At 42.2% G+C, this 21387-nt stretch overlaps 1 protein-coding gene across 1 annotated transcript in view; it reads right to left on the bottom strand.

Annotated features, from left to right (window-relative positions):
* LOC112254643 (testis-expressed protein 264 homolog) overlaps nt 1-21387 on the bottom strand; it is a 140733-nt gene that overhangs the window by 9381 nt on the left and 109965 nt on the right. Inside the window, exon 3 of the mRNA XM_024427369.1 lies at nt 950-1142. Coding sequence (XP_024283137.1) covers nt 950-1142 — 193 coding nt within the window. The remainder of the gene's footprint in view (nt 1-949; nt 1143-21387) is intronic.

Genomic DNA, 21387 nt, shown 5'->3' with positions numbered 1-21387 from the left:
TTTTCTGAAGTCTGTTGATTGAACAAATCCAAAATATTTTGTCATCCACATATTCAATTCTACCAAAGAACACCATTTTGTCTCAATTCTGGGGGGGGGGGGGGGTACTGTCTATGTCATCATCAACAGACTGGCACTGCACTCCTCAGTGACCGATGGCAGAGACTAAACATGGTAATCAGTTCTGAACCCACCCAGACATCATTACATGAATGGACAGAACAAAGGAAAGACAATAACCCCCATAATACAGAGCATCTGATAAACGAAAGGGGTGTACTTTATGAAGAAGAGCGGTTAGAGACACAGCCTCTGTGAGCCCTTGTTTCCTCATACCCTCTGTGTCTCCTCTTCTCAGACGAGCCATCTCAGTCTATACCTACACCTCCAACCCACACAGCCTTATCCACACACACACACCCCAATGCTTCTCTTAAAAGTATTTGTGCAAAGACAAAGTCAATATCACCGCTGTGCTAACCTAAAGGCCCTGTCAAGTTTAAGAGAGTAATGGCGGGTCTAAAAAAACACCTCACTTGAAGAAACATACTCACAGTGACAGAACAATTCCAGGGGCTGTTGGGTAGGATCAACACGGTGGGGCACCAAATACCTGCAGGCTCATCCTGGCTGTCTGTTGGTTCTTTATATCTCACACACAGCCGCACCTTTGGATAGACTAGAGCTGTAGAGCTAAATCTCTACAAACTCCATCTAGCTGAAGTAATTCAAACAAACCTCTTAGTGGAACAAGCTGTTCAATGCTTTTGTCTCTCTTTCCATTACTGGCCATCCACTCTTATTTTCTTGCTGAAACTAGCTAAAACGCATCTGTGGTTGGGTAGGTTGAATGAGAACTTAAAAGATATTTGGTGTTAGTTAAACTTTCCCAACACACCTGGTTGGTCAATGTCAGTGGTTGTATGGGAGGAAGAAGGGCTTAGAGTACCTGAAATATCCATCCCTCTGTCCTGGTCCAAGGACTCCTCTGTCTCCGGTGTCTTGGCCACTGTCTGTGTGACGAGCTCGGGCACAACGAAGCCAGTGTGGTGGAAGCCGCTCTGGGAGGACAGCGGAGCAATGTAGTGCGTTAGGTCCCCTGTATTGATCTCAATGAATGGCCAGGCATGGAGTTGCCTCTCCTGTGGGTGAGAGAGAGCGAGACAGAGAAAGAGAGTTCAAACTGCATGTTTGATTCCCATTGGCAAGAGGCAGTCTATTTTGTCAGATCTGCCCTCCAATCCTGAGCTTTTCTAAGGCTCAGCCATTCTGTATACAAAAAGCACTTATCTCAACAATGTAGGGTGAGTTATTCTAAAGAAAGACTACGTCCTTCTCTAAAGACAGCTGCTGTTGACCAGAAAGACTTGTCAGCTTGACCATGTACCACATCACTAAGCCCTGCGTTTCTCCCATAACAATAAACAGAGCTGTGAACCATTTAACTGATTTTAAGCTAATTTCTCTCCTCTCCCACTCTAGAGTGCAACACAAAACAGTCCTGAAAGAGACTCTTTCCAGAGGTATAAGATTGCCCCCTGCTTTAAACCTTTATTTCACTCTCTGCTCATTAATGTTTAAAGCTAGGCAGTTTGCTTATCCAGCACACCCTGATTGGAACAAGGCTGTGTGAGAGATGAGCGCACATGCCCGCACACACACAAACACTACATTTAATGAGCCAATCTCTTTTGTCTGGAACAAAGACATCAGCCATTTTTTTTTTAATTAAAGGACTAATAAAACAACAAAAAAAGTTTCACAGCATCAATATGCTGTATAACCTCATTCACTGTGGTGAGGTAGTCAACATGAGGATTGATATGTACCGATATTCCACAAGTACTATGATCCATACTGTAAAGCAGCACATACTGACCTTTGATTGAGGATAAGTCTCAGCAAATGGAATCATCCTTAGAGCAGGGGCAAATTGCTGCCTTAGAGGGACAACCTCGAGACACATGTAGAAGAACTTTACCCTTCCAAAGAAAGCAGCACATTAGGTTTCTCAAGCCAACCTGTTTTGTTGTCCTTGAATTCCAAAAACCCAATGATCACCATGTTTCTGCAGGTTTAAAATGGGAGCCGTTAGCTTCTCACAATCCCACTACTGCTACATCGGGGCTCAACTATACTGTTATGTGAAAGAGTCCATTCCAATGAGAAGCTATGCGTGTTATGCAGATGAGCAGAAGGTATCAGACAAGAAGAGAAGAAGAGAAGATCAGAGAGGAATGACATGATGAAACCCTCCCAGTGTGCTGACATAACACTATTATACTGTATACAGTATGTATGGTGCGTGAATAGGAATTCATGACATGTGCGATATGTTCCTCCACATGCGGCATTTGAATTTCATTTATATAGAGCCATATGTCTACATAGTCACTTTCCTAGGGTGGAGGGAGGCAGATGTGTGATGAAAGAGGGGAGTTTATACATTTAATTCCAAAACGCTATATATCAATTTTCATACTTGTTAATAAATTCGCTTTTTTTGTTTAAAGAACTTCTAAAACAGATTGGTGTGTTTTTTAAGTATCTAATTATGGCATGGGGTTGTTTATCGACAGACATGTATTTGTTTGAAACCTACCACTAGATAGTTTCATTTCAGAGATAAACAATCACATTTCAATTTATATCCACCTCACTTCTTTTGTGACTATGGGGCAGTATTTTCATTTTTGGAAAAAAACGTTCCCGTAGTAAATGGGATATTTTGTCAGGACAAGATGCTAGAATATGCATATAATTGACAGCTTAGGATAGAAAACACTCTAAAGTTTCCAAAACTGTAAAAATATTGTCTGTGAGATAACAGAACTGATGTTGCAGGCAAAAGCCTGAGAAAAATCTAATCCGGAAGTGACTCATCTTTTGAAAGCTCTGCGTTCCAATGAGTCCCTATTGAGCAGATTACTCTTTCTCCATATTCACGAAGGTGTCTACAGCATTGTGACGTAGTTTTACGCATTTATGTTGAAGAATACCCGTAGGCGGCTACATTGCGCAAGTGGTCACCTGATGGCTCCCAGAGAGATTATCGCGTAAAATACAGAAGTAGCCATTACTCCAATCGGTCCTACTGAAAAACTAATTGTCCCGATGGATATATTATCGAATAGATATTTGAAAAACACCTTGAGGATTGATTATAAACAACGTTTGCCATGTTTCTGTCGATATTATGGAGCTAATTTGGAATATTTTTCGGCGTTTTTGTGACTGCAATTTCCGGGCGATTTCTCAGCCAAACGTGAAGAACAAACGGAGCTATTTCGGCTACAAAAATAATCTAGATAGCAAAGGAACATTTGCTATCTAACTGGGAGTCTCGTGAGTGAAAACATCCGAAGCTCATCAAAGGTAAACGATTTTCTGATTTCCGTGACCAAGTTACCTGCTGCTAGCTGGACAAAATGCTATGCTAGGCTATCGATAAACTTACACAAATGCTTGTCTAGCTTTGGCTGTAAAGCATATTTTCAAAATCTGAGATGACAGGGTGATTAACAAAAGGCTAAGCTGTGTCTCAATATATTTCACTTGTGATTTTCATGAATAGGAATATTTTCTAGGAATATTTATGTCCGTTGCGTTATGCTAATTAGTGTCAGTCAATGATTACGCTCCCTCATGCGGGATGAGGAGTCACTAGAGGTTAAAGAAAAAAGTAGTACTGCAAGGTTTTACACAGTCAAATGTGACAAATAATACAATTTGTAATAAAGAACTGTACAAATGATACATTTATTTTTTATAACAATATGTTAACAAATATATAGTCAAGAGATGTAGGCAGTGGGTTGTGGAGGTGTGCTGTCCCTTCACTTTAGGAGACAAGAGGGAGAGAGAGGGGTGAAGGAGAGGGCTGGTGATAAAAAAAAAGTATTGGGCTAGAGTGGCAGTGTGAACGAGGGGAATGATTGGTTTATTTTAGGGATGCATGATATTTCGGTGAACATATTGGAATCGGACGATATTAGCTAAAAATGCCAACATCGGTATCGACCGATGTCTATTTTAACGCCGATGTGCAAAACCGATGTCAAAGCTGACGTGCATACCTATATAACGTAGGTACATGGCGTAATGACGCCACGTAAAACGTTGCCCTACACGTGCAACACAGCATTCATAACCTAGCCCACAATGTCTGCTGTGTGGATCGAGCAGTCAACAAATCGAATTTCATTTGAAAGAACATTTCAGCGAGACAACTCAAAGACGAAATCCGTTAAAGCCAAGATAATGGAATTTATTGCCCTTGACAATCAACTGTTCTCTGTCGTGGGTGATGTTGGCTTTCACCGACTGGACGAGCACCGGTACACACTAGCAAGTGCGCTATTTGTCAGATGTTGACCTACCGGAGTTACACAGTAGTAGCATCACTGCTATTAGCTTCAAGATATACATACTATGGAACGCCGTTTGGGTCTTTGCGTGTCAAAAAAGATACAGTAGCACTGTCAAAGCTATGCAAACAAGCAAACACCGTCCATGAACGATGTGTTTACAATACCGCATTGGTAATAAAGCATCATTTGTTCAACCGCAACTTCTGGGGTAACTAGCTAGCACCAATACAACCATTCTGAAAACTGACCAGTAGAACCTGCAGTCATTTTCATTATTCTTACCAATGATTTAGGAATCCGTGTGAGTAAGTATTAGCTAGGTTGCCACTTGTTGTTCGCCTATTGAAATTGAACTTCAGTTCCTGTAAATAACTAGCTAGCCAGCTACTTAACTCTGTTGCCCAAAGATAACGTTACAACCAGCCAGCTAGCTTAATCTGGCTAGTAAGGCTCGACTGGCATACTTTTATTAAAGTCCACTATTGTGGCTAATCCTTATTGTGGCTAGCTTCACATAGATGAGTCCGACCACCATTAATCAAATAAAAACTGTCTTTTAAATTAGGGTTATTTTAGATGATGACACCTAGTTATATAGTTAGCTAGCTAACTATAGCTACTGAAACAGATGTCCTTTTGCTATGTTTTTGGGGAAGAACATTGTTTGCATCCATGAGCTAACTAGCTTTAAAAAAAATGTCCAGCACTGTGGGTGCGCGAGACAACTTTACCAGCATCAATGAATCATTGTAACATAAAATACAAGTGATAGTGTAATCAATGTGTAATAACTACATAAAAAATGAATGAATGCATTAAATTATTATGTGCCGTGCAGTCATATTCAGGCCCTGATTGGTCAACAAGCTTATTTGACACGACAAATAGGGTTATCTACTGGTCATTGTTTTCTTTTTTGACAAGCAAAGACCCAAACGGCGTTCCATAGAAATCCTGGTTGAGAATGAAACGACTGAACAAATGAACAACGAAACAGCACAGTAAGTAAGTGAAAGAAATAGGTTTTGATGATGTTTTACTGGTAATGGGGACATACGTAAATGCCACCAAAATAACTTTTTGGTCATTGTGGTGTGTGTGTAACCTTTATTTAACTAGGCAAGTCAGTTAATAACAAATTATTATTTACAATGACGGCCTACCCTAGACGACGCTGGGCCAATTGTGCGCCGCCCTATGGGACTCCCAAACACAGCGGGATGTGATACAGCCTGGATTCGAACCAGGGACTGTAGTGACGCCTCTTGCACGGAGATGCCATGCCTTAGACAGCTGTGTCCGTGTGTGTGTTACCTGTTTAACTGTACTAGAATGATTAAAAGGCCGCAAAATGTTTTAATATCGGTTATCGGTATATATTTTTTTGTTGGAAAGGAAAATATCGGATATCAGTATCGGCCAAGAATGTCATATCGGTGCATCACTAGTTTTAATCTTATCCTGGGTAAAGTACGTATGTAGCTAGCTAGTTCTGCTCCTCCGTGGTATGAATCACCTGGTACACATAAACCCCCCCAGCCCCCAGGGCTACTGCCATATGCAAACTTTTATTGCGTGGGTCGGATGAGTACACAAGGAGAAATGAGAGGCATTTCTCTTCAAACTTCAGCAACACTCCTGTAGTATATGATAGATACTGTGGCATCACTGTGACAGGCAGAGGGAAGCGTTTACTAAGATTGTTATTTTATCTGTCAAATCATACTAGATAATACATATTAGCTGCATTAGTTGTCTCTGATATCTCTAATAGCATTGCTCTGATAGAACAATCAAGAAGATTTCTTTCCCCATGATGGCATTAGTGTACAGCTCAACAGCTCATTGAAACACAAACAAAACCAGTCACTGAAACACACACCGGAGAAGCCAGTCACTGAAACACAGCAGAGAAGCCAGTCACTGTAAAATACTTGGGGATACAGTGAATTATGTTGATTACAATCTGATGGCATAATAATTTTTGACTCAACAAGTCATTATTTCCTGTGAATATAACCGGTAGAGAAGAATTTACCACTATTGCAGGAGGTAATGGTTTGCTGAGACTCTGTTACAAACCGCTTTGCCGCTAGCATTATCCCGAGCCCGGTTATTGTCAAGCGGCTATTTAAAGCCTGATATGAATTACAGTCCATCTCACAAAAATAGAAGTCATTCAAAAATCAAGGTGAATACAAATAAGGATGAATTACATTGGTTTACCAATGGCAGGGACCAACACAGAGCAGAGGTGATTTGTAAAGGCATTTCGCAAATGTCACTACAAATCCTCTCTAAAGGCACCAATAGTGTTCAAATTATAGGGCATATTTTCTGGACGTATCAGGACTTGCTGTAGTGTGTGTGTGCTGGTGTTGTTGTGACTGATAAAGATGACATGAAAGCTGAGAGATATCTTCTATTGAGAAAGTAATTAACCTACTAGACCTCCACAGCTTCAGGACACAACAGACGATCACACTACCACACACACACCTTAATGGATGAACAGCTCCAATGGAATGCATCCATTAGAGAGAGAGACTGTGGATGGAAATGTGGTTTATGCTAGTAAAGTCATACTGTATAAATTTTTTTTATCATGATAGCTGTGATGGAAACTTTCGGTACAATTTTATAAACGGTGACAGATAATATGTTCGTTCGACATAGTGGGATCTGTCGTTCCGCCCTTGAACAAGGCAGTTAACCCACTATTACCCGGTAGGCTGTCATTGTAAATAAGAATTTGTTCTTAACTGACTTGGCTAGTTAAATAAAGGTTAAATAAATAGTGTAGGGTCACATAACTTGTTACTGATGACATTTCTGATTATTTCTCAGTGTTTTATAATGAGTTGCTTATTAGGCTATGCACTGAGTATACAAAACAATGACCTTTATAGAATGGAGCAGCATAAACAGACTCAAATCTGCTCTTTCCATGACAGGCTGACTAGGTGCATCCAGGTGAAAGCTATGATCCCTTATAGATGTCACCTGTTAAATCCACTTCAAATCAGTGTAGATGAAGGGGAGGAGACAGGTTAATATTAGGAAGGTGTTCCTAATGTTTGGTATACTCAGTGTATATCCATGTGTGCCCTATGCTGCCCCCCATCTCTGATTCTCTGCTGGGCGTACAACATCAAGTGTGCCTAAAAGGCCACATTATGGTTATGAATGTCACGCCCTGGTCTTAGTATTTTGTGTTTATATATTTATTTGGTCAGGCCAGGGTGTGACATGGGTTTATTTTGTGTTGTGTTTATATTATGGGTTTTTTTCGTAGGTTTTGGGATTGTGGCTTAGTGGGGTGTTCTAGCAAAGTCTATGGTTGCCTGAGGCGGTTCTCAATCAGAGGCAGGTGATTCTCGTTGTCTTTGATTGGGAACCATATTTAGGCAGCCATATTCTTTGAGTGTTTCCTGGGTGATTGTTCCTGTCTCTGTGTTTGTGTCACCAGATAGGCTGTATAGGTTTTCATGTTCCGTTTGTTGTTTTGTATTGATCTTGTTTTGTCTTCATTAAACATGTATCGAATTAACCACGCTGCATTTTGGTCCGACTCTCCTTCGACGGAAGAAAGCAGTTACAATGAATGTGTTTCTTCCTGTCATTTAGACAATGACTAGCCCAGTTAGCTCTAGTGTATGCTAACTTGCTACCTAGAAACTTCACTAACAGTAAATGCTATTTTACACAGAATTCTACATTTTTAAGAGAGAGCTTTTCAATTGGCATTTCTCCCCCTGTTTTCAGTCACAGGTGGGGACTGGATTAGGTGCGAGCAGTGGAGGTGGTGGGCTCATTTTACTGGGGATAACTTTATGTGACCTACAGGGACAAATTAGAATTGTGCAATAGCAGAGCATAAGAGAGTTGCCACATCAATGTTACACTGAGTTTACATGTTCTCAAGCTATCCACTTTGTTTTAATGATTATTAAGGGTATGGGGGAGGGTCACTTGTTTTTCTTCAAGAGTTCAGGGAGGGTTTAGGTAAAAATAGATTTTGCTGAAGGGCCATCCATTTTCATTTCAGAGAGTTCAGATTTTCTCCATGTAACCGTTATTATAAATAACGTTCACCCCCTAACCACTTAATCATTAAGAAAGAGCTTGTGAATAATGGATGGCCGTTAGATTTACGGCCCATCGGCGCCCCGCCTGTTCCATTTGTCACCCACACTGATCCTGCCCTCTGCCACACCATAATTACTCCCTGATTTGACAACCAAACATAAATAAAGATACCACCCACATGCATTATTAATTAATGATAAATAGATTAGTACATTCTTTGTCTCCTGGTAGCTCATTTTCTCCTCGGACGCAATCAGATATCTCCCTCCCACCGCAGAGGAAATTAAAAAAAGAGATGAACTGGCCTGTCATAATCAAAATGGTGCTCCTGGCGTGAACGTTTTTAATTACAATGGGAGGATGTGGGATTTCCTTCATCCTGCCCTTTTCCCCACATCGCAATCCTGCATCGCTGTGTTCCTAGTTGGAGGAGATCCATTTCCATGGTCGGTGGCACAGGAATAAACATGCTTCCAGTTAACCTGCTTAGTCTGGGGCTGGAGGTTTAATCAGGGGCTTCTGGGACAGAGATGGGCTCTGCTCTCATATGGAGAACAGAGTGGACCTCTTTGAATCTATTCAGCATATTATAGCTTAGCATAGAACAGCACAGCACAGGAGCGCTTAGCATAAACAGCACAGCACAGGAGCGCTTAGCATAAACAGCACAGCACGTCTGCCTAACTGTTAACTCCTCTGTGGAGCATTGGCTAAGAATAGCTCTAACCACATGCAAAGAAGAGACTAAAAACCATTAGACAAGGATACATGTTGGTTATCACAATTATACAATACATGTTTATTGGGTTGCTATGTATATGTCTCTGTAAATAGGCAGCCAGTGAACAGCATATTATGATGAGCAGTATGCTGATGTTGGTTACTGTATTTGGCAGTAGTAACAAAGACTTTATAATCCTTCCAAAATAGTAGACGTGATTGTGTTACTTTTCTCCCCGTTACATGACCCGCTCCTCAATAATTCAGGAGCTTTATAAGGCATTGATGAAAATGTAGTGTTTTTCTGGGTTAAAGAGGCATTTAAGCGGCTCCTGTGCTGCACAATAATTGGTCTTATTACTTCATCAAATGATTTCATCTTGTTTCCTCATGTAAAAAGTATATGGGTCTGGGGTTAGTCTAAAGTGTGGCTTTTTGCAGAGCTAAAGACACAGAGCTAATCTCAGGCTATAGAGCTAAAGACACAGAGCTGATCTCAGGCTATAGAGATAAAGACACAGAGCTGATCTCAGGCTATAGAGATAAAGACACAGAGCTGATCTCAGGCTATAGAGCTAAAGACACAGAGCTAATCTCAGGCTATAGAGATAAAGACACAGAGCTGATCTCAGGCTATAGAGATAAAGACACAGAGCTGATCTCAGGCTATAGAGCTAAAGACACAGAGCTGATCTCAGGCTATAGAGCTAAAGACACAGAGCTGATCTCAGGCTAGAGCTAAAGACAAAGAGCTGATCTCAGGCTATAGAGCTAAAGACAAAGAGCTGATCTCAGGCTATAGAGCTAAAGACACAGAGCTGATCTCAGGCTATAGAGATAAAGACAAAGAGCTGATCTCAGGCTATAGAGATAAAGACACAGAGCTGATCTCAGGCTATAGAGCTAAAGACACATAGCTGATCTCAGGCTATAGAGCTAAAGACACAGAGCTGATCTCAGGCTATAGAGCTAAAGACAGAGCTGATCTCAGGCTATAGAGCTAAAGACACAGAGCTGATCTCAGGCTATAGAGATAAAGACACAGAGCTGATCTCAGGCTATAGAGCTAAAGACACATAGCTGATCTCAGGCTATAGAGCTAAAGACAGAGCTGATCTCAGGCTATAGCGCTAAAGACACAGAGTTGTGTATAGGAACACAGGCTATTTGAAGATCAAACTAGGCTTTAGCTTCTAGATACACACATCTTAACAGGAGGAAAGCTCTCTTCATATCGAGCTGTGAAGTCTGATAAGAAAATATCTACTCTTCCCACACTGTGCTTATCTACCCAGCCATTCCCACTACAATTCACCCATGCGCCTTTACATTCTTATCTCGTCCTATGTATTATAACGAAGGAATGCTTTATAGATTATTTAACCAACATGCTATGGTTGATATATAGGACTGACATCCACAACAACAGCCATTCAACTGAACCGGAGGCCAGAACTACCTCCCTGACAGAATACGCAGGCTACTGTACAAACCAAAGACTGGTATGCTTAGTGTGAAAACTCCCTAGTCTGGACAATGAGCCTGATCTCGAGGTGCAGTGTATCAGTGATAACTACTAACTACTGATGCACCGATGTGACATTTTTGGCCGATACAGATATTTTCCTTGCCTCCAAAAACAGCGATACAGATATTTAAAATTTTACCGGCCTTTTAACCAGTCTAATACAGTGAAATAGTTAAAACACACATGGACGCAGCGGTCTAAAGCACTGCATCTCAGTGCAAGAGGCATTACTGTAGTCCCTGGTTCGAATCCAGGCTGTATCATATCTGGCCATGATTGGGAGTCCCATAGGTCAGCATACAATTGGCCCAGTGTCATCCGGGCCGTCATCGTAAATAAAAATGTGTTCTTAACTGACTTGCCTAGTTAAATAAAGGTTACAGACACACACAACATTTATTTTGTTGCCATTTACGTATGTCCCCATTACCAGGAAAACATCATCAAAACCTATTTCTTTCACTTACTTACTGTGCTATTTCGTTGTTCATTGTTCAGCCGTTTCATTCTCAACCAGGATTTCTACGGAATGCTGTTTGGGTCTTTGCTTGTCAAAAAAGATACACGTCAAATAACACTATTTGACGTGTCAAATAAGTCTGGTGGCCAATCAGGACCTGAATATGACCGCATGTCACGTAATAATTTAAAGCGTTCATACATCATTTACGTAGTTATTACACTATGACTCATATTTTATATGTCACAATGATTCATTGACACGTATGCTATGATGCCTGTAAATGTGTCTCATGCACCTACGGTGCTGTTCATAAAAAAAAGCTAGTTAGTTCATGGATGCAAACAATGTTCTTCTCCAAAAACAAAGCAACGGGACATCTGTTTAAGTAGCTATATAGTTAGCTAGCTAACTATATAGCTAGGTGTCATCATCTAAAATAACCCTAATTTAGAAGAGTTCTTATTTGATTAATGGTGGTTGGAGCCATCTATGTGAAGCTAGCCACAATAAGGATTAGCCACAATAGTGGACTTTGTGGTTAGTTTTAAAAATGAAAGTATGTCATCATTTCAATATTAGTATTGATTTGCATCACTGTCAATGACATCTTTTATTTTGAAGGCAAACCACAAATTCCACTATTGTGCCTAATCCTTATTGTTGCTAGTTTTACAACACATAACCCGGTCCAGTCGAGTCGCACTAGTGGCAACCTAGCAAATACTTACTCATAAGGATTCCTAAATCATTGCTGAAAATAATGAAAATGACTGCAGTTTCTACTCGTCATTATTCTCAGGCTGGTTGTATTGGTGCTAGCTAGGTACCAAGCTAAAGCTAGCTACCCCAGAAGTTGCGGTTGAACAAGTAATGCTTTATTACCAACGTGGTATTGTAAACACATCGTTTGTGGCCGGTGTTTGCAGACTTTTTTGTACAGCTTTGACAGTGCTACTGTATCTTTTTTGACACTCAAAGACCAAAACGGCATTCCATAGTATGTATATTGTGAAGCTAATAGCAATGACGCTATTACTGTGTAACTCCGGTAGGGCAACATCTGAAAAATAGCGCACTTGGTAGTGTGTACCAGTGCTCGACCAGTCGGCGAAAGCCAACATCAACCATGACAGAGAACGGTTGATTGTCAAGGGGAATGAATTTCATTATCGTGGCTATAATGGATTGAGTTGTCTCCCTGAAATTGACTTACTCTTTAAAATGACTGCTCGACTTGTTGACTGCTCGATCCACACAGCAGACATTGTGGGCTAGGTTAGGAATGCTGTACTGCACGTGTAGTGCAAAATTTTAAATGCCGTCATTACGTCATATACCTACGTTATATAGGTATGCACGGTTGTGGCATGGAATCTGCATGGAGCCTTCACCGTGCGCTGCCACTTTAAGAGCGCATGAGCAGTAAGGAAGGAGGAAATAAAGACAGCTCTTCCAGCTCTTTGGGGAGGAGCTCTTGGGTGGCACGACAGTTTGATTGTGCTGTAGAAGTTTTGTTTGTTTTCAGCGTGTGTAGTTTATAAAGTATTTAACTCAATCATCGGTGTAATCGCTCTAGGTTGTGGTGGTTTTCGTTTGGGGCCGCGCCCGTTATGGATCGCATGGATTAGTAACAACATTTTTGCGAAGCTTTAACATACAATCCATCGGACAGTCAGACAGTACACCAGCACACATGAAGACCACAGCTAAGATCTCTCTTGTTCTCATTCTCTCTTTCTCTTCCCTCTGTCATCCCAGTGCTTCACCCTGCAACAGACTCTCTATTTTTCAAATGCACTTCCCAGAAGTATTTGGGTGGACATTTTAGTTAAAAGGGAGGTTGCTTGCAAGTTGTGTATTGTTATTTGAACTGTATTGAGGTGGGGTGTACTAATGACATATGGCTGAGAAGATTGTGGACATTTTTAAGGCCTTTTGTGTCTATGAACACCCCCCACATTCATACCCTCTGCACTCCTCCACTGGAAGATAATACAGATTACTGCAAATCCTCTGTTGATGACTGGGTTCTTTCTTGTATGAAGTTGCTGTTAAATTGCTCTGCCATTATTATTATTATTATTATTATTATTGTATGAGGTATTCTTGTTTGGGTTACCCCTGTGCTGTGATGTGGGTTTTATAGGGTGTGTATTCTCTTTTCTCTCCACTGGCTATCTGGTAAACAGGCTACACTCTAGGCAGTCTCTTCTGCTGATGTGTGTGGGTCTGGTAGTGGTACTCTATTCTACTCTTTTCCTTTCGGCATGGTTAATACCTGCCTGGTGCCCAAACAAAATCTTTCTTTACCCCTCTCTAATAAATACCGCTACACGGTAGCTGTGACATCGGTTTTTAACGTCGGAGTTAAACTAGACATCAGGCCATAACCGATGTTGGCATTTTTAGCTAATATCGTACGATTCCAATATGCTCACCGCATACATTGTGCATCCCTACTACTAACCACATGCAAACCCAGCAGCACACACAGAGAGTGAAGAACACTTGCTTCCAACCTGTACATTTTCTCAGATTTGATATCATTACTTCTCACTGAGTGTGCTGCATGGTGTAATAAAATAGATAATTGTGCTGGAAGCCTTCTAGACAGAGACAGACCGACATGAGAATGGACAAGAGATAAAGACTGTGCTTTAACTACACTTCTTTTCTCCCTAGTTATCTGCATCAAAACAGAGCAGAAACATCCCTGAAACACGTCAACGACATGACACACATCCATTAGCTAGGAAAGCTAGGGGAAAAAAAACACACATCCAGCACACTGGTGATCTTGGATGCTCCACTAACAATGTAATGGATCTCACACCAACACCAACGTTTCAGTGAAAATACTTTTATCAGAGCATCCATTAGCTGCTATTGCAACAGATGATAAAAACTATCCCTACTACTGGAGAGAGAGTGAAGGTTTTGAGGATGGAGCATTTGGACACAGAGCACCACACTTGAAAACTGCAAAATTAATTAGCAAGCAATTGCTTACAATGAAGGCAGATTATCATGAGAGCCTCAGCCTCCTCCTGGATCGATGGTGAAATCCCTGACTAATTAATTCAAACAGACCAAGACAAGACAAAGAAACCCAGAGATAGAAAAGCGGCGCAGCGGAGACAAAAAATGGAGCGAGCAAAAATTGATTGAGCAACCGTAGTCAATTGGTATACAAGGACAAGGTTCAACTCCCTCAATACAAACTGCCTAATTAGATTTTCTGCCCTCGAAAGCAAACATTTTTAAGGAAAGAGTTAGCGTCGTTAAGGATAATTAGTTGAATTGGGAAGTTCATTAAGTGTTGGTGTGACTGGAGGTAAGACAGGGAAAATTAGGAGGAGAAAGAGTGTGACAGAGAGAGAGAGAGAAGGGAGGATCTCGTCGGGGTTTGTCGTGACTTTGCTCTCTCTGGCAGCTGCTCTGAGAGTAGACAGCCTCCCTCTTCATAGACACTATAGGAGTGAAGGAAACACAGGTACTGTAACACCACCCTTGGAGCATTCAAGCCACAGAAACTGTTAGCCCTAGAAGCAGTAGAGGTTGCCTATTCAACATGTATCAATAACTGTAGAGCACTGTGCAGTACAGTACATAGGCCTTACACAAACCACTGGTAATAAACTGAAAAGCAACACTACTTCTGAGTCTTTAAGACACATTTCTCCCTCTTTCAATCACTTAGGCTAGACGCCAATACAGAAGCAGCCTTTTCATTTCCAGATGTGTGATGGTGGCCTTGTTTGTCCTTCACACAGGGGAGAGTGTTTCAAAAGGTCTCTGTGATAGGCTCATCATTCATTCTGCTCATTTTCATCTGCCATCTCTCTATCCTCTCTGTGACTAGCCCAGTGACAGCAACAGAGAGAGGGAGGAAAGGAGAGAGGCGAGAGGAGGGAAAGCGGAGCAGCAGGTCACGTCTCTCAGGGGGGTCTATAGGGCCAGAACACATCACAAATGTTCACAGCTCTGACTGGAGATCTGCTATAAAGTTTAGCTGGACATTCAAACACTGGAGCAATACAGCAGGAATGTACAACAGTAACACTCAATAAATAAACCTACTGTAGCATGTAGAGGTCTTTGAACTGAATGACTGTGCACGTCAGGAACATATAGTTCTTTGAAAGTAAAGTGCTCTAGTTTTTCAGATAAAGAAAACTGTGCAGGGTCTTCAGTACACAAGCAGCAGAGTGGAAACTCAAGAACAATACTGTTATCAGAGTAAAAGACTATGAAATGAATCCCATAGAGTTTATATTTGCTCAGCCTTGAGTGAAGGATCACCTTCTCATTCTCCCTGATCCATCTGTAGAGAACCCATTATATCCTCCTAAAGCTCTTCAGTCCCTCCCTCACATCTAATCTCCTTATTGGCTAATGAGATGTCGCCAAAGCCCACTTTTCCCTCTGTCCAAAAGAAGGTTAGGGGTCATATATGGATTGTGAAGAGGAGCTGCTGCAATACGACTACAAACAAATACAAAATCTGTCATCCTCTCAGCTAAGGCGTGGAGAAGAGTTTATCATTCCAAATGTTAGCCAGATAGAAGACATGACAAAGATGAATGCACAAATCAAAACAAGTGAAATTGGGTTTAATGGACTGCATTCTATAAATGCCCGTTCAGATAGAAAGCAGAATTTGTAACAGGTGAAAAACTTAAAGTTGTCACACAATGTGTAAATCCCTCTCTACTCCATCTCTGTCCCACTTTCTCTATCCTAAAGTTTTTCAAAAGAATCTCTTCATGATTCCAACTGGGTAATTATATATAGAATGATTATTAGCATTAAAAGAAGTTGATTCTCAGTGTATCGTCTGCTCATTCACTGAGCTGGGGAGGTTTGGGTTCCCAGGACACTTGCTGTTAGATATGTGGTGGAGATGGGCTGTTCCTGTTCTAGTGGAGCTGCCAGAACAGTGTGTGTGTGAGGTAGATATCAAGGAGACAAAACACAACAAAATACAGTAGTCCGAGACAATCAAAGACCACTAGACCAGACATGGCTTTCACTAAAGAAGTACACATGCTTCTGAAGACCCTGCTGCCGTGCTAGTGGGGCAGTAGTTACAAGTTCAAGTTTTATTAGTCATATGTACAGGATACACATGGTATACACCGTCCAATGAAATGCTTACTTGCAGGTTAATTCTCGACAATGCAACAATAAGAAATAACAAAAGATAAGAATACGAACATAAAGTAAATGACTCAGTAGAATAGAATAAACATTTTAGCATAAGTATAATACAGGAAGGCACAACTTGTAGTCCAATATTTACATGTGTTTTGGGTTTGGTGAAGGGGGGAGTGGGGGGGGGGGCAAGTGTTTAAATTGTGCTGCATTTAGCAATCCTAATAAGAGTCTGGTAGCAGCAGATGTGATGTGTATGTGTGCATCTGTGCTAACGTGGAAAGAATCAGAGCAGGTGGTCAGTCCAGTTCAAGTGTTCAACAGTCTGATGGCTTGTAGATAGAAACTGTCTCAGCCAGTTGGTTTCAGACCATCTGCACGACGGTAAGGGAGTGGAACAGCTTGTGGTTGGGGTGTGTGGGGTCCTTGATGATGCTGCAGGTCATCCTCAGGCAGCGTTTAGAGTAGATGTCCTGGATGGGTGTGAACATAGTCCCAGTGATGCACTGGGCTGTCTTCACCACCAGCTGGAGGGCCTTGCGGTCGTGGATGGCGCAATTCCCGTTTCAGGCCATGATGCAAACGGTCAGGACACTCTCAATGGTGCAGCGGTAGCATTTGGAGAAGACCCGGGGTGGAGGTGTTGTTGTGTTGTTGCCAATCCTCACAGCCAACGATCCGCACGTCAGGAAGTCCAGGATCCAGTTGCAGAAGGTGGTGTACAGACACTCCCCAGCAAATGAGAGCTGGCTAATAAGCAGTTTGTGAATAACAGGAGGGAGATAGGAGAGAGCAGGGCCATCACCGTCCCACATTCACAGTGACCGAGTGCAGCCTAGTTAGGCCCCAAAATGTGGACAAGTGGCTGCTCATTACAGTCCACACAGGAGCACACACACAGAGCAGATCAGTCTATTTATAGCTGGTCCCTGGGCAGACAGAGGAAAATTAATACAAATGCAAGGCAGGGTGACAATTGCTGACAATTGTCCCTTGAGTCCCCTCTCTCCCCTGGCCTATTTACGCCCTCAGTACCATTAGAAAGCCAGAGTCCTTCTTGCTTATAACCCATCCACTCCCTCCTTCTCCCGCTCACTTTCTTCTCTCTCAGTGGGGACGGACAAAAACTCTTTGACACCTCTATAGAGGTGTTCAATTGTGACTGTTCCTGCCGGTCACACACTTCCTCAGCACCGGTCACACACTTCCTCAGCACAGAGTATTTCTGTCCTCCTTGTGTTGCCTCTATTTTCCACATTCTTCCAGACAAGCCCAGACAGTCACAGGGAGGACATCTGCTATCTGTGTCCTCCACCCCCGTGTGGCCAACAGCAGCCAGGCAGAGAGGCATGGAGCTGGGCATCAGGCTATGGTTTGGCTAGAGGAGGGTGGAGGATGGAGGTTGGCTGTTGGGTTCAACCTCTAGTTGCACCCAGCGATCGATAAGCAGGAAGACTTGATGAGCTGTAGTGACTGTCAGCAGCCGCTGTGGTCCTCCCAGCTCCCCCAGAATCGATGAGGCGGGCTGGGGGGAGAGGAGAGGCAATCAGGCCTGTTGCACTGACCATGGATTATTCCTCTGCTTCTCATCTCTTACTCTTGTCTAGGGATCAGCTCGACACTTCTTTACTCCAAACACAATTCAGATCCAGCTAATAACAAGGCACTTAACAGAGAGACAATAACAACAGGAGTTTTTCTGTGCTGAGCCCAAACCTGGTCTCACTCCAATGACTCTACTGACTGACAAACCAATGACAAATTGTAGGTTCAGAACAAAACACACAGTGGGGCAAATTAGACATTTTGATTCTCAATAAGAGCAGGTGTGTGTGTGTGTGTGTGTAAGGAGACCATACACATGTATATGTTTAAAATGGGGTCCATATCTCATTTAAAACAAACAATAAAAATAAATACTAACCTCACCCTTGGCTGTAAGAAATCAGCACAGTGCACAAATTTAGCAAAAACACAGGCCATTTAGAATGCCATTAGAGTGATTTGGATTCAATTAGTCTTGGCCATTAAAGCTCCCTTAATCATGCAAGCATTGAATGAAAAACCAGAGATCCTCCAGAAATACATTAATATAAATGGGGAATACTTCTCAAATTGCCAACCCAATTCCCAGTTTGATTGATTTGATGTTAATCTGTGAGTAATATCAGACGTATTCACATTTTGTACTGAAATACAATTAGAGCGGACAATGATGGTGAAATGGGGCAGGGAGACTGGAGCAGAAGAGGTTTAATGAACAGGTTCAATATACAGTATGTCCTAGCCTTTATAGGTCTAATCCATACATGTCCTCTTCATCAGTTGGTTAAAGCTAGCAGCAGCAGTAGAGGTTAGGTAAAGGTAGAAAGCAGTCATTGGTGAAGGGACTCTGGCCTGATCTAGGAAGAGTTGAAATGTAGCCTCGGTAGGCAGGATATTCTACCAGCTCAGATGTATGAAGGAGGCATCCTCATAAAAGTGAGCTTGAGGAGAATCAACATAGTGGTACGGTATGGATGGATAAGTTAGCACATCTCTCCCAGGGTTTTTTTGTGGAGAGACAAAAACTAACACGAATTTCCACTCCCTATAAACTTCTGTTCTCTGAGAGACAGATTCCATGTATGTATGCATGTGCCTTCAGAAAGTATTCACACCACTCAACTTTTTCCACATTTTGTTGTGTTACAGCCTGAATTTAAAATGGATGAAATTGTCACGGGCCTACACACAATAACCTATAATGTCAAAGTGGAATTATGTTTTTAGAAATGTTTACAAATAAATAAAAATGTCAAGCTGAAATGTCTTGAGTCAATAAGTATTCAACCCCTTTACCATGGCAAGCCTAAATAAGTTCAGGAGTAGAAATGTGCTTAACAAGTCACATAACAAATTGCAGGGACTCACTCTGTGTGCAATAATAGTGTTTAACATGATTTTTGAACAACTTCCTCATCCCTGTACACCACATATACAATTGTCTGGAAAGTCCTTCAGTCGAGCAGAGCATTTCAAACAGATTCAACCACAAAGACAAGGCGTGTTTTCCAATGCCTCGCAAAGGGCACCGATTGGTAGATGGGTAAAAATAAAAAGATTGAAAATGTATATCCGTTTGAGCATGGTGAAATTATTAATTACACTTTGGACGGTGTATCAATACACCCAGTCACTACAAAGATACAGGTGTCCTTCCTAACTCAGTTGCCAGAAAGGAAGGAAACTGCTCAGGGATTTCACCATGAGGCCAATGGTGACTTGATAACAGTTACTGAGTTTAATGGCTGCGATAGGAGAAAACTGAGGATGGATCAACAACATTGTAGTTACTCTACAATACTAACCTAAATGAGAGTGAAAAGAATGTAGATTGTAGAGAAAAAACATATTCCAAAACATGTATCCTGTTTGCACTAAGGCACTAAAGGAAAACTGCAACGCGCACCAGCGACTCCTGTGGCGGGCCGGGTGCAGTGCGCGCTAACCAAGGTTGCCAGGTGCACCGTGTTTCCTCCGACACATTGGTGCGGCTGGCTTCCCGGGTTGGATGCGCGCTGTGTTAAGAAGCAGTGCGGCTTGGTTGGGTTGTGTATCGGAGGACGCATGACTTTCAACCTTCGTCTCTCCGGAGCCCGTACGGGAGTTGTAGCGATGAGATGAGATAGTAGCTACTAAACAATTGGATACCACAAAATTGGGGAGAAAATGGGGTAAAAATTTTTTTTAAATAAAGATTTTTAAAAAGAGATCCTGATTTGAGTCCCGGCTCTGTCTCAGCTGGCAACCAGGAGACCCATGGGCCAGCGCACAATTGGCCCAACGTCGTCTGGGTTAGGGGAGGATTTGGCTGGCAGGGATGTCCTTGTCACATCACGCTCTAGCGACACCGGGCGTGGCTCTGCTTGTGATTGTATTGGGGACAGCTTTGGTGTCCTGCATCCCATTTCTTCTTCTTCCTCCTCCACTTCCTTCTCCTCTTGTCATCTCTTCTCCAGACTGTCTGGGACTGAAACTTGGGATAAGGAGCAGTGGGTCTCCTAGAAACCTCGAAGAGGCTATGAATGAAACTCTGCTCCATATATCCAGAAGGAGCAGCAGGGTAAATACATGGATTTACATTGTGGCTCTAGAAGCCAATGTTCCCAATCGAGAAGGATGAAATGTGACGTTGACCCTCTGGGTGCTACAGACAGCAGAGATCAACCATCTCAGAGAGAAGAAAGCTAAAGCGACAACAACAGGAAACATCGACTGACTCACAAAGGAATCACACATATTTAGAAGGTACCAAATACACACATTTTCCCCAGCAACACCCCCAGGTCCTCGCCCCTGCCATCCAACCACTGTGATGGAGTGAGGGAGGATGTTGCTGTGTCCAGCCCTCACAGAGACTCCTGGTGCTGGGGAAAGAGACACCTCCCAACCACAGGGCTATATGGCCATGGTTGAGGCCCAGATGAGCCACCCACTACTAAAGAACATAGCTAATGGTTAGAATTAACAGGCCCTTCTGCTGACAGAGTGCCTAATCTCCTTGTCCCTTCACTGCTCCTCACCCCCACTTCCCTGTTCCTGTTCAGCCTATAATGACTGTGATTGTGGGAAAGAGAGGCAATGAGGGAGAAAGAGAAACTCTGAGATAAGGCAAGAAATACAGAGAGTAATAAAGAGAGAACAGAGGGATAGAAAAAGGAAGATCGAGAGAGGTTGACAGAAAGAGAAGGAGAGAGATAATATGAAGAGATGAGGAGATGAGACAGCGAACGAGAGAGTTTCTATAACACACTCTAGGGTCCACTAGAGTCTTCAGTACAGTACATTATGTGATGATAATTGGAAGGTGAAAGATGGATTCTATCCAAGTGTGGGCGTGGGTCCCATGGCCCCTGTACATGAGTAGGTTCAACCTTGGCCTTCTCTTATTATTCTACTAAGAAAAGTTCTGAGCCTCTACAGCTAATGTAGCTAACACTCCTAACAACATCCCTGCCCCAGCCTTACCACACTCATTTTAGGAGGTTGTCACCAATGCAATGCTGGGCATGGCTGCGAAA

Source organism: Oncorhynchus tshawytscha, linkage group LG07, assembly GCF_018296145.1.
Source record: "Oncorhynchus tshawytscha isolate Ot180627B linkage group LG07, Otsh_v2.0, whole genome shotgun sequence".
Taxonomy (NCBI): domain Eukaryota; kingdom Metazoa; phylum Chordata; class Actinopteri; order Salmoniformes; family Salmonidae; genus Oncorhynchus; species Oncorhynchus tshawytscha.
The sequence above is the reverse complement of the archived record's forward strand: the minus strand, read 5'-3'. Positions and strand labels throughout refer to the sequence as shown.